Source organism: Macrosteles quadrilineatus, unplaced genomic scaffold (genome assembly GCF_028750875.1).
Source record: "Macrosteles quadrilineatus isolate MER2022 unplaced genomic scaffold, UCM_ALF_1.0 Scaffold_9__3_contigs__length_116548681, whole genome shotgun sequence".
Classification (NCBI taxonomy): Eukaryota; Metazoa; Arthropoda; class Insecta; order Hemiptera; family Cicadellidae; genus Macrosteles; species Macrosteles quadrilineatus.
In genome coordinates, this window is record NW_026542602.1 from 74,595,403 (window position 1) to 74,609,845 (window position 14,443).

At 31.0% G+C, this 14,443-nt stretch overlaps 1 protein-coding gene across 1 annotated transcript in view; it reads left to right on the forward strand.

Moving 5' to 3' along the window:
• Positions 1-284: 284 nt before the first annotated feature.
• Positions 285-14,443, forward strand: part of LOC129001962 (anti-sigma-I factor RsgI2-like) — an 80,266-nt gene continuing 66,107 nt past the window's right edge. Inside the window, exon 1 of the mRNA XM_054429413.1 lies at positions 285-366. Coding sequence (XP_054285388.1) covers positions 329-366 — 38 coding nt within the window. The 5' untranslated portion in view covers positions 285-328. The remainder of the gene's footprint in view (positions 367-14,443) is intronic.

Below are 14,443 nucleotides of genomic sequence, written 5' to 3' on the forward strand. Positions count from 1 at the left end.
AGATTTGGCTTAACTAATTTTTTTACATCATTAGGTACTCTTGCCGTACGATGTAGTATAGCAAAACTATAATGAAAGCAAATGCATACTATACATTTTAATAGTACATATTATTTTCTGTGACTTAGTATGTCAGTAATCTGGTTTCGAATGCTATCCACAGTATTTTCTCAGGTAATTAAGTATGTTGTGCAACTTCTGATATGTAGTTTATTTGTTCCGTCAGAAAATGGTGGTCAAGGAAGAGGGAGAGGGAGAGGCCGCAGAGGAAGGGGAGGAAAAGGGTGAGGACGGGTTCGTGGCCTCGCTCTAAACCAAGTGGAGGAATATGGGCCACTGGTTGAACAGGCACCCGCAGCAGCACAGGTACCCGCAGCTACTTTTGGGACTCTGGGACGCCAAAGAGTCCCAAAAGTCCCCCTTTCTATTAACTCCACTTTAACAATATTTATTTAGTTGATTGAGAAAATAATAATATGTGTTCAACTCTAGTATACGCCCTGATTAAAATAACACAGAGTAAAACATCATGTGATTCTACAGTATATCATGATGTTATTTATTGTCTTTCCTTGGTAATCTACTGGATTTACAAGTATGCAATGAGTAATTCATCAAATTACAGGATTTGCTAAAACATAAATCCAGTTAAATTAAATATTTGTTTGAGATGTTTTAATTAATTTTACTAGTTTATATAATTCACCGAGACACAACCAGACCACTATGTATCAGGTAAGGTAAGATGACAGTTGAGGTAGAAGACGTGAGTGTCAAAGCCTTGACAATTAATTTTCGTCAGAGTAAATCTCTCTTGTCCATTTGTTTCACTTTCGCTCAGAAACATATTCTTTGTTGCCCGTTGTAACACATGTTTGTTATTTTGTCTTTAAAACTTATTTTTATTTTATTTATTTTTAACAGTGTTTGACTATCAAATATATATTCTTAATGCACTGAAGGCTTTTGCTGCTCCTAAATTAATTTTTACTCATTATAAGCGTAGTTATGGTAAAAACCTTTATCGGCTGCTCTCTACAAAAAATAGAATTGAATACTGTAGTAATGAATATCTGGCTAAAATAATGTTTTCAAATTAATTGGTTGTGTGTGTAAATGTCTAGAAAATCTTAAAAAGTCTTAGTAAGAAACAACGGATTGAGACTATAAGAAACTCAGAGATGCTTATTCATAAAAAATATATTGTGGGATGCGATAGGTACCAACAAAAGCAACAAAAATGATTATAGACTATCAACAGAATCATAATAGATATACATAAAGGTTTCAATTGGAGGATAATACATATATTATGTGACTTTTATTTTTATATGTGACTTAACTAATTAGCTAGAAGAAACATACATATCCAACATAGTTAGTCAGTACAATATATACTTTTACACAAAAATTAGTAGGCTATTTGATTAAAACCCAAAAAGCATAAAAGCAAAATAATATTTTATTAATAATTTTCAACTTGGGCTTCCCAATTGTATGGAAGTAGAGTAAATCATATAATCTAAAACAAGCGAGTATACGGACAAACTCTTATTTTCGTCAGAGGATTATAAATTTGTTTGTTTATCGTGGGATATTTGGTCACGAGAAATATATTGCAGTTGGTCACAAGGCTGTGAAAAATCCAGTTTCCACCCTACAGCCCTTGAAAGCGACCATGTTATCGTCAATACCTTTTTGTAGCTGCAGTTAATAAAAACAGGTGATACAGGTTACTCTTAGTGCAATCTATGTACTGTATTAATAAACGTGTATTATCATAATTGCTAAGTCATTTTTCAATGCTCATATATTTTCATATTGAAATGTTTTCTATAGACGCTAAACCTGAAAACCTAATGTTCCTTGAAAGTTGGATGGCGGGTAAACTGACACTAGTTCCACTTAAGTCTTTTAACAATTGTTGTTAGCATTTGAAGAAGAAATAAACATTTTTAGAACGAATTATTAAATATGTACAAAGCTCGTGAATTAAATGAACATATAATTTGTAATCTTATAAAAAAAAATTTCCTGATTTTCAAATAAAGCGTTAAACGAACATTGCTAATTATAGTACAATACAAAATTAAAAACTAAAAAAACCGAAGCTACATAAACAATATCAGATTTGAGGAAAAACCATTTCAATCGGTTTTCATTATTTGTCTCTCCAACAGACTTTCAATTTTATGGAAAGTCTACCGTAAACATTGTCAGCGTTTTTCATTCAACGCAAGCTATCTTGGGAATATACTGCATACGTTAGTTCTTATCTTAAAAATTTTTATTAAATATTGGGAAATGAATATACTAAGATTTTAAGTCATGCATGAACGTACAAGAATGAACGTTTTTGTTTGTTTATCTCAAAAAGTTTATATATACAAATAGAACATTTTACAATTATATATTCGTATTATAAAATGATAAAATTTGACCATTCATATTATATGTCACGATATAATCACGAACACAATACAAACTATACATGAATCACATTTTCCATATGTTTTTCGAGTTTGAAGCAAATCACAACGAGTAAAATGTCGCAGCTGAAACGTTTGTTTGAACTTATTTCTCCCAAGAGAACACTTGTCATTGGTTACTGTACATATATTGTGTAACACTTGGTTTTGTAAAAATACTGTATTACATATACAATATTGTATAAGTATCACTGAACTCTTTACTCTGAACAATCACTTTAAGTCAGCTAAAACAATCAGCTGTTTTAATTGTTAGTTACCCAATGAGCGCAATGTATCTTAAAATAATTTGTCTCCCTTATTTAGAAACCACTTTTCTTACATTTTTTATCATGTTAGAGTTGTAGGAAAATGGTTTAAATGAAACATTGCGACAGCAGTTTAGTTTAGTTTTATTTATTTTGCAGGATGTGTGAGTATTTTTTCAGTTTTCGAAATTTTACTTAATATTTTAATTTGTTTTTGGTCTAGGAATCTTTTGGTCTACTTTAAAAGGACGTTAGAGAGTTCAGAGACACACTGTATTTGAAATTGTTAGATAACATATGGATGACCAGACAAATTATATTAGGTATTAGTTTTAGTGTTATTGTTTCATCAAATAACATTAAAGATTTGGGTTTTGTATAAAATGATTCTTTTTAACTCTTTTCGTTTTGGCCGATATTTTAGTTTACTATTATAGACCATCGCCACCATGGTATTTGGTGATCAAATTTCTGAAATGTTTACTAGCCTAAAACAGTTATTTGTTCTTTTTTTCCTTTCACAGTTTTAAATCCTTGGATATTAGAAATTGGCTATCGTAAGATTATGAGTAAACTACAGCACCTACATATATTTTAGACCAGACATGTAGGATTTAAGAGTAGGTAGCTTAGTATTGGTGGCAGTTTAAGATTTTTATATTTGCCAACAACAACATAAACCATTTTCTGTCAAATTTATGTAAATTCTTATAAAACTATATATTTAATATAACTTATATTTAATTCTACTTTGGCAGTAAAACTAGCCTTCACAATATTTCTGGTATAAAAGGTGAGATAAAAATCCAGAACCTTTTCCGCCAGAAAACAAAAAAAGATAATATATGAAAAATTCAAAAACAAATATACAAAGTACATGTATATTGGAAGCTTAAAACGTTCAATAAAAACTGTCAAAGCACAGCAACATTTCAATATTAAAATAACCCAACATTAGTATGAACCCTACCTACAGCACGTATATTGGATATAAACTTGAATTTGATATAATAATTTAGAGTTGTAAAGTCAGTTTGTGGTTTAAACTCAACTCTACTCTGGTGGGTTGTTACACTTTCACAACAAGTTTAAATGTTTCTGAAAGTTTCTGTGGTTAAGCAATGGCAGCATTCTCCTGGAAATACATGCGGGTGATTGACCAAAGGTTAGTGGTCTTTGAATTCTATATAAAGCCCAGCTTAAAATTGGTTTATGATTTACATAGTTTTCACGCAAAGATCATTTGGTTATAAATACTTTTTAAATCACGCACAATTTTTAAGGGAGTATTTACTAGTGTGGCAGAAAGAACATACGGAAACAAACAAGGTAAAATGAAAGCTGGGAAATACTGACTCAGGGGGACCAAGTAGCTTTTTTACTGGTTATATAAAAAATGTTTCTGCAAAAAATGTAAAATACATTGGTTTTTTCTGTTTATAGGATCCACAAAGGTACTTTAATCAGCAAATCTCAGTTAATCCAAATAATTTTGCTTTACCGATCATATAATTTTAAATTTATTTTGGTCACTGACAAAATCAGTTCAGAACATTCGTATTCAACTTTTTACTTTTCACTTAAGTGATTTTAAATGTCCAATTCGTTGTAACTAATATGCATCGTATAATTTTCCACACTTTGTTTATGTATGAAAATATAGTTCAAACATAACAGCTTCATTAAATTATTTTTTGTTTAATTTATGAAAATATGCTATTACCGTAGGTGTTAAGACCTGGAGCCGGGATCGATACACTTTTTTTCTTTTTGGGAGGACAAAAACATTATTCGTACAAACTTGTATACAAGTATGTACCACTGTTTTCCATCCCCAAAGCCGCAAACCTAAGTACTCGTTAAATGTAATGAGGAATAAATATGAATAGCTTATGAAAATATTTTAGTTAAAATCCAATCAAGCAAATTAAAATGTTCGTAGTCCGCAGGTTTGCTGTGGCGTGGATATTATAAAACTAATATATACTACCACATAACACCATTACATAATACCATAACATAAAACTATTAATGTATGCTTTTGTTCCCACTTATCCAGGAAAACTGCAAATATATTTTATTTACAAACATGTGAACCTTTTCCTCTTAATAACTACAGTATTTTCCTGAAATAAGCTTTGATAATTAAACTGAAATCCAATAAAACCAATATTTCAAAGGGCAATGAAACTGTATGTCCACATATCGTTGTTCGGTTGTTGATATTAATTTTACATAGTTTGTAAACACGGTCATTGCTTTGATCTTCATTCTTTGTACCGACCAATTTTTTAAATCATCTACAATCTATAATATTAAAACGAAACTGTGTTTTTTTATTTCACGATTCTGAATCAACCACTCGACGGATTTTCATGATTTTTGTGCTGAAAGAAAGATAATTTTGAGAACTAGGGAATGTCGAAGCCATAATTTTAGTTTAGGGTCCCAGTTTTTTAGAAATTAGGTTTTAATTTTTAAAAAGTCTAGCAGCCGACGCTAAGATTCTAAACTAGCTTTTGGCATAAAATAAATTGCTTAACATAACAGCTGTAAACATTCAGCTTTTGTGTCACAAATTCAGCATTTGGATAAAAATGTAAAGACATACTTAGGGTTGACTTATTTATACTATGTGTAATGCTAATCATTGATACGTTCAATTCTTCTGTAAGAGGATGACAGATTAATTAAATATACATAGTAAAACACTAGGATGTTCAAATTATTTTTTAAAGCAATCTTTGTAATCTTCGATTTGTTTTAGAGCAATATTATTTGTTTTAACTAACAGATGGTTAAATATAAACTATGGAACTATGAGGTTATTTTATTTACTCTTATTTTGTCATTGATTATAGGAAATAAGTACGATTAGTAGAGATAATTAGACCACAGTTTAAAATAGTTTAGACCAAAATTAATTAACCCACAGTACAAATCGAGGCTCTGTACACGAAAAAAGGATAAATGCAAATTATTTTACTGCTCCACTTTTCAAGGAAAGAATAAAAAAATAACAATGTTTACATGTTTTAATTCTTCTTGGTAGCTTTTTGTTTACAATTAATGTTTGTTTGCTTTAACTTTATTTTGATTAGGCCCGGAAATATTGATGTCATAAAAAGAATATCAAGAATAATCAGGAATCACTATTTTAAATTACCACCTCCCAGCAGGGTTTTATACAAAGATAAACAGATGGATGACATAGATTGAACACAACGTCAACATTGACCTAGGATACTGCAATTACACAAACCATCCTTTTATGAAATCGTGTTCAGTTGTGGTAACGTTTAGGGTTGCCTATATCAGCGCCCCAAAACGTGTTACGATGTACATTTATTCAATGAGGGTGGGTAATTATCAAGGATAGAACTGATAACGGTATGGATAATACACTTTGACAATTACGTCATTAGCTTTAATGGCGTGTTTACTATGGAAGGTGGTATCGTTGACTAGGTCTATACACTTTTCAATTATGACTATTACTCTCTCTACTGTGCTACTTATAATCAGTGTGCGTCTGTGCGAATCGGCTACAAATCTCACTTCAACGTTTTTCACATCGTAAAAATTGCAGAATTGCTGTTTTATTGTAAAATTATCGGATTTAAAATGCATATCGTATAGGCCTATGATGGAATAAAAACATATTTGGTCACACAACATTTGTTTACAAGATGATTTTTCACATTAATACTGCAAGAAACGTTGTCTTTATATGTGTAAACTAGCTGATCTGAATTGTACACGGTTTTAACTGACTACTGAATTCCCGTGCGTAGGACGGGCTAACACCTCGTTGGTTTTTAAACCTTTATCTCCGTTTCTTAAATAGTTCTGGAATTTATTTTGACCATCAAATTTTGTTCTTTGAATGAGCTATAAAAAATCATACAGGAAATGATAATGAATTTTATCTAGCTACTAGCAGTTACCCGGCACGCTTAATTATACAATCTGCCACAGTACTTAGTAATCAAGAGCTATTTTGCTGTACTAAAATCCGTAAATCATTACTGTAATACAATATAACTGCATTTGAACAGTACAAAGGGTTTTCCTTCTGATTAATGATGAATAAATTTGTAACATTCATATATTTATGTGGTATCATTATCATTTTGCATTTACAAGGTTATGAAACTTGTGATTATACATACCATATATCTCACAACCAATTTAAGATTTTTTCAATGAAATAATTTGCCCGAGTAATTCATACGAAGTATTGTGTGTGATCATACTGAAACTGCTGGGGGCTCCCGAGATAGAATTCTAATTGTTTTAATACCTTTATGCAATGAGATCTTAAGCCATTATGAAGAACCGTTACAAACTTTGTTGAAGCGTAGTATAAGAATAAGAATAAGAAATTATTTCAGACAGTTTATTAAATTTTCCTAACTTCAACTGATTTAAATCCTTGTGTAGCATTCCTAGAAAATAACACATTTATTTTCTTATTCAAGTTAACAGGAAGAGTTTCAACTTGTTTTACGATGATCCTTGAATCTCTGATTAATACCGAGAAATATCTCATAGCAAACTAACCTCAATATTATGTTGTTTCATTTAAAACATCACATCCTTTTATCATCTCACCCCTAACTGTAAATCATAGTCTATCACGTTCGCATTGGTAATTATCAATATCTCAATGCGATGAAATATAAAAAACCAATACTAACAAAGAGAAAATTATAAATATGGTGTGGTTTAAGCGTTTCAGTTAGGATTATTTTATGTTGAACTTTTATTTAAATGAATTACGTATCATTGTTGTAAAGAACACCTTAAATGTTTTAATGGATTCACGTAGAACAAAGGAGTTTTAACTTTGGTTCCGTTGATCTTTGTATCCCTAATTAGTGTCGGGAAATTCACTTTAACTCGACAATGTCAACGTTATTGAGTTACTTTGACACTGTATCCAAAAACATTTCCGTTACAGTTTTTTTAATTACATGTACAGCAAAAAGACGTACAAAAGCAATGAATTCTGTTACGAACGTAGCATTATTTTACTTTTAAATAAACCATGTATTTCAATTATTAAGTGTATTTCAGTTTAAAATTCTTCGGTAACAACCTAAAGCCTGTAAATATTTTTGACCCCATTTTGTGGCATCCCTCATAGTAAGTCGTCACACAATGGTGTGAGTTAACATTGTCAGATACTGTTTCTTCTACTATGATTTTTAATTTTCATGTGAAAGTTTATACTCTTAGACAGCAATAAATTCAATTACTGAACTTTTGAATATATCAATGTACGTGGAGAACTAACAGAGTAAAACAATATTGATATACAAAGGATAAAGGACAAATTTGAACTGATGTAGTTTTGTAGGTCATCCTTTACTAAAAAATACCATGTCCAAAGAAATTAAAATATCTATCACTACCAAAACCTTCTTAATTTTCCATTGTGTCAATCCATATAAGGGTCAGTTAAATATACAATACATTTTTTGAAGTAACTACGGAAAACTACATAATTTTGTTTTTGATTTTGCTTAAATCGCCAGATCAATATGGTACAACAAAATGCTGAATTTCCACCTTCAATTCAATTCTCCCTCCATTTCTCAAAGTGTTTTCCCGCCGGAAACTGCAAATCTGACGGCCAACTGGGTCGGAAACATTTACTAATGGCGAGACTGAGAGTTCGTCTCACTTCTGTTGCTACGAATCGTCTCTAAGGAAAACATTCAAGAGTTGTGATACTGTTCGAATTTGAGCTTTTTCCATAAGATCGGCCAATTCTTTTTTAATTCAGATTCATTAAATTTTATATAGTATAAGGAATTTCGCTTTTATAGCAATTTTAAACAAAATAAATGGTTTTTCAACATATCTTAAGCTGATTTGAAGCTTAACATGTAGTTTATTATTGGGTTTTTAAACTAATTTAACTAGTTTATATTATATGCAAAATCTCACTACACGTGACAAATTAAAAATATTTTGAAATTTTACCCGAAACAATAAGTTTGTTCTTATCACAAATATACGAAGAAACGATTCTACTTTGTTGGTGTGCAGACCAACTGTTACGACATACCAACATGTGGTTAATGTAAACAAAACTTACTGGAAGTACATTAAAGAAAAGTTTCTAAACACCGACTTGAAGAGTCCTCGGCATTATCTTATAGAAAGAACTGTGAAACTTTTGAGGTTCTACTCATCTCTAATGTAAATGAAGTATGTTGAACAGCCAGGCTAACACTTTCAGTGATTACATACAAACGACGATGTTAGTGAAACTGTGTAAAGTAGGCTTAACACGGCTCTAACTCACATTATCGTTACATTTAGATCAGACTAGTTTCATGCGGCTTAGCCATGTTTTACAAAAGACCTGCTTAAACCTGTAATGGCTTTCGCAATGACTTACTCTGTCTGACACTCTTACAAAACAATAAAAAATTAACAAGATCACTTGATAACTATTTAAGGATAATGCTAATGCAAGAAGCTGGGTAGTAACAATATATCTTTCTGTTACAGGAAGTTAAACCATATAAATAGTATAATCAAATTTAGTTTACTGGAAGGCCTTATTGACTTATGTAATTTCCTCTTATTCAATATTAAAAACCGTTAGGTTTAAAATGTATAACATTATACAAATAGCCAGACACTTTATTCTACGAAGGTTGCTCATTCTTGTGTGTTATTCGAGATAACCAAAACCTGCTGACAATATCTCAGAACGGTCAAGAATTCTGAAATGCTGATCGATATTGGCAGCGGTCAACATTCATCAAATATTCATAGCTTCATGTGTTCACATGGTTTGCCAGGTTTTACAAAAGAGACTTGTATGTTTAAAATAAACTAACATTACTACAGCATGTGAGTACCATGACTGAATCAACTGTCGAAACTGGCCGTTGTTAAATTAAATGCATTCAGAAGACTACTTAGTTAGTTCAAATGTGTGAATAGTATCCCTAGTAGGCTACGTATTATTGACGTATAATATATTCACATTGCAAGGAGGGTAAATAATTCAATTCTAAACTCTTACTATTATATTGGATTGCGTTTAAAAATGTGTGTCGATGGTTGAGTACTTAGTTGAAAAAAGTGATGTTGAATAATTTGTGGATCAAGTTAATTTCCTGAATTCTTAAATTATGAGTATTTCAAAATGTTCTACTAATGTTTCTACTGGCGTGTCAATTATTACAAAATATTTAGTCAAACATTTATCCTCTTTGCCGTCTTAATGTATGATCCACGTAATAAACCAATCTCCTTTACAAATGCTAGTAGATAAGATTACACTGAAATTGAACGAAAACTCTTTAGGAATACAATAAGTACAATCTGCTTCACAAAGGATCCAATGATTTATTGACGTTGTAGAGAGCTTGAAAGTGTATGTCTATTGGAGAAAGTAACTGATGGAGAAGTATAGTGATACAATTGATTCTCTATTTGTATAAAGATAGTGCTCGAATGATACCACTTATATTCTTATAAAATGGATCACTTGCAGTGTCATACTAGCTTTTGAGATTGTTGGTTAACTACAATGATCAGGGATTATTTTTTTCTCAATGTTTAAATATATTTTTTAGTATTCTTATCAGTCTACATTATTAGCTCTCTCGCCTTCACCGCCCTTACAGTTGGGTCAAAGAAAAAAATCACTGAAACAATTTTAGTTGGAAATACAAAATTTATGAAAATGTCTTTCAAAGTAAGACAAGATTTCAGTTTATAATTACCGTACTCAGTTGAGGGTTCAAAAGTTGCTTAATGCATTTCCTCAAGCTCACTTTTTCTTGTTTACTGAATGGCATTGTAGTTTAATTGGTTTTAGTTACCATTGCTTCGATAAAATAGGGAAACAAAGTTTTAATCGGTGTAATTATAGACATTTACTTCCATTCTCATTTGACAAAATATGACCTTTAATGGATGCTGCTAGTTCTCTAAACAGCTGGTAAATTTATTTTTAAACATTTAAGATCTAATTAGAAAAAGCCTTTTGAAAAATTATTTAGCTTTTTTGTATCTCTGTTTGAATAACTACGAAATAATTCGGGACATACCAATTGAGAGCAGCTTCACCACAATGGCATTCAGGAAACATGTAAAGGATTCTTTGAAATATGATTAAATTAACTAACTGTTATGTAAGTGAATAATTATTACTTAGAATTCATGCTGAGAGGTCTTCAAAAACTTTATATTCAAAGCAATTCAGCATTATTAATTTAATCACGTTTCATATCCATCAATGTAGAAAAACTTAACAATGAATAATTGAATGGAAATATTCGTTTTGGATCCCCCTGAATCCAAAAAAGTGGTTTCCTGCACAATCAACACAGGATCTTAAGTATGAAACGTCAAACTGTTTAAACCGCTGACGGTTTACAAATTGTATGAAGCATTCTGTAATGACAAAAATAACTAATTAATACTACAATTATTGTTACGATAACAACATGAATAATATTACTAAATAATAATATTATAATGCATAAAATTAACGAACGTGCCAGTAATTCACTTGATAAAATCGAATGACATTTTGTTTATGCAATTTTAAAATATATAAATACAACCTTATGGTTGCAGTAAATCTTTTATTAAAATTTCAGGTCGCATACTAGTAAAATGGGTTCATTTTATAAGGACATGCGATATTGATAGAACACTTTCTTTATACAAATAGTGAATCGATTGTATCGCTATACCTCTCCATCAGTTACTTTGTAGAATAGACAGACACTTTCAAGCTCTCAACAGCGTCAATAAATCATTGGATCTTTTGTGAAGCAGATTGTACTTATTGTACTCATGAAGTATTTATTCGTTTCGACTGATGTCTTATTTACATGAAATTTTAATGGATAATTTTCTTTTTTTCTTTTTTTTTTGTTCGCTATAAAAAATACACCGTGGTTTACGTTATGTTTATGTAACAAACCAATAACATAAATAGCTTGTGATATATTATTCATATAAATACAAATTTGTACGTTTGAATTTTACACGGCTATTAATTAAGTTAGTATAATTGTAATTTGTACTAAACATATTAGGCGTGATATTTACTTTCGTGTCCACATTATTATGAATAACACGACAGTTATTATAACTTAATTAAAAAATATATTTCATTTGGTAGGTTATGTCGAACTGACCAGTAAATCTTTACCACCTGAAACTCAACATTAAAATGTTATTTGCGTTAAAAGCAAATCAAATCAATCTGTATTGTTACAATAGTGAAACCAGCAATAAAATGTATAAATACGAAACAATTACCACATGATCTGTTGCTTGTGCAATAAGATCTCTCATACACAAGGAAAAAAACCCACATTAAACATAATGCAAATTTAAACTGTATGGTATACACTATTCTTTGAAATAAACATAAATGATTATCATTGATTGACTTTCCAATCGTAAGCTGCAAAAATCTAAATATATAATAATTAAAATTAAAATCCTGTAATTAAAGGTTACTTAAATAGTTATTTGTGTACCTTTGCCCTCGTGCTACACATTATATTTTTCCTACAGTTACTGTAAAGCATATAAATAATTAGTCTCTCAAACATTATACTACACGTTTTTAGGATAGGTTAAATCCAAACATTGAACGAAATGGGGAAACTCTGCACCAGCTGTTCGTAGTCGTAATATCTTTAAGTGTCGCCAACTTATTTTCAAGAGTACCTACGCTTAATAAAAGCACGCTGTTTTGTGTTGTTTGGTTGGAATACTGGTGTGCGACAATGAAACTGTTTGGCAAAAGAAAAATTGTGCGGCAAATGTAAGTAGATGCAGCAATTAGCACCTTTCTTTCCTATAATCAGTCCAAGGAAGGGCACTTTGTCAGGTAAGTGTAGGAAAATATAATTAACGTGCATCCTGTACGGTTTTTGGGTCAATATTTATTCTTTTCAGCTTACAAAAATATGTTAACACGTTAGTAAGTTTGAACGTTTAGTTAAAGTAATTAACCGAACTCAGTTAAGGTCACGAAAGATAATTAAACGCAGCTCTGACACAAAACAATGCACAATACTCATACAAAACTGAGACATACAATAACATGTTTATAAACGATAATTTGCGTTTTGCTGTGAATGATTGGGGGTTGAATGTTTTGTAACGTTTCAAATGACCATTATTTAGTATTTTGTTGCCTTCGTTAAGCCCAGGTTAAACCTCACCCGTAAAACCAATCGTATAAACGCCTTTTGTTTCAAAACTATTCAAAACTATTTATGAATGAAATACACTGCACACATACTCATTTATTTGCCATTTAGTTCGCTCGGGTCACTCGTATTAATTTAAAGTTTAAATGAAAATATCATATTACACAAATGTTTTCAAAGATTGTTATAACTGATCCATGGAAGGTGCATCCCACCTAAGATAAATTAGTTTTAGGGTTTTCTAAAAAGATGTAAATCTAGCTTATTGACAAGTAGTATCGAGTAGTTTTTCTTTACATAATTAAATATCTGTCTACACTAAATATATCAAATTGTCTTTTAAGACAAGAAGTTTATTTCGTTAGTTTTCATCTACTGTATAAAACTCAAAATGGTTTGGTTACAACATTTTCTTAAGACATTAAAAAATATCACAGAAGGTTAAGCTCGTAAGCTAAGAACGGTTTTCTTATTCAAAGTCTGGTGTCAAGTTCTTGGTTTATTCGGATATCGGATTCCTCAAATTCAAAATCTTACCCCAGCACATTTCCTCAATAATTCTAACATAGGTTTTAATGATTTTCGGGGGGAATAACCAAAATTTTCAATTTCATGGTCAAACTTTAATTGACATGGACTTAATGATTGAAAAAATATGTAATTCCTAAGACTGTAATAACAACGATCAACATTTTAGTGACAGTTTGTATAACAAATCTTTCTCTAAGCAGCTGTTACAATTAAAGTATCAAAATCTATTGGAAAGAAGATAATTTTGAAGTGGCTTATTCAATTATGTTATGGTATATGGTGTATGGTGTTTTTTTTATGTGGATGTAATTTTAAAACTTTTTCATTCCTAAAATTTGTTCTCTGGGTAGTTAAATCAACGTCAACTAAGTGATGTTAACACAGGTGTGCAGCAAACATATGGTACAATTAGGCAGTGAACATTCAGTTAAAATTGGTGTCTTCTGCTAGATAGTTCACTGAAATATAGAGTTTACGTATGATATCTTAGTCCAACGAATTAGTCATGGACATGTTAGTTTTGACAATATTAGCATTAACTATGTTTCTACAAATGATGATCGCGACAGGTGAGTTAGCTGTTCTTCAAGGGATTTATAGTAATATTTGTTTCAACCTACCTATTAAGAAAGGATCTGATGTTACATTCGAATACCCGGTACCAAACACAGACGGCAAACCAACTAATGTTTGCGGCTGCGTTTCAAAGTGGAAGGTGACAATTGCGCGATGTCCAGAGGTGAAATTTGTAAAACAAGACGATGGGATATTCATGAATAACATTAGATTCGGCACTGTGTACTTGCTCCTGGATCAATTCTACGTAGCGGAGAAAGGAAACGGTGGGCAACGTGGAGGATCTTGCTGCTATGATGTGTTTGCCCAATCCTCTATTGAAAGGTGTACAAGCGAAATTGAAATGAGGGCGTTTAAGTTACAGATGGTAAGAAAGTCGAAAAAGCTC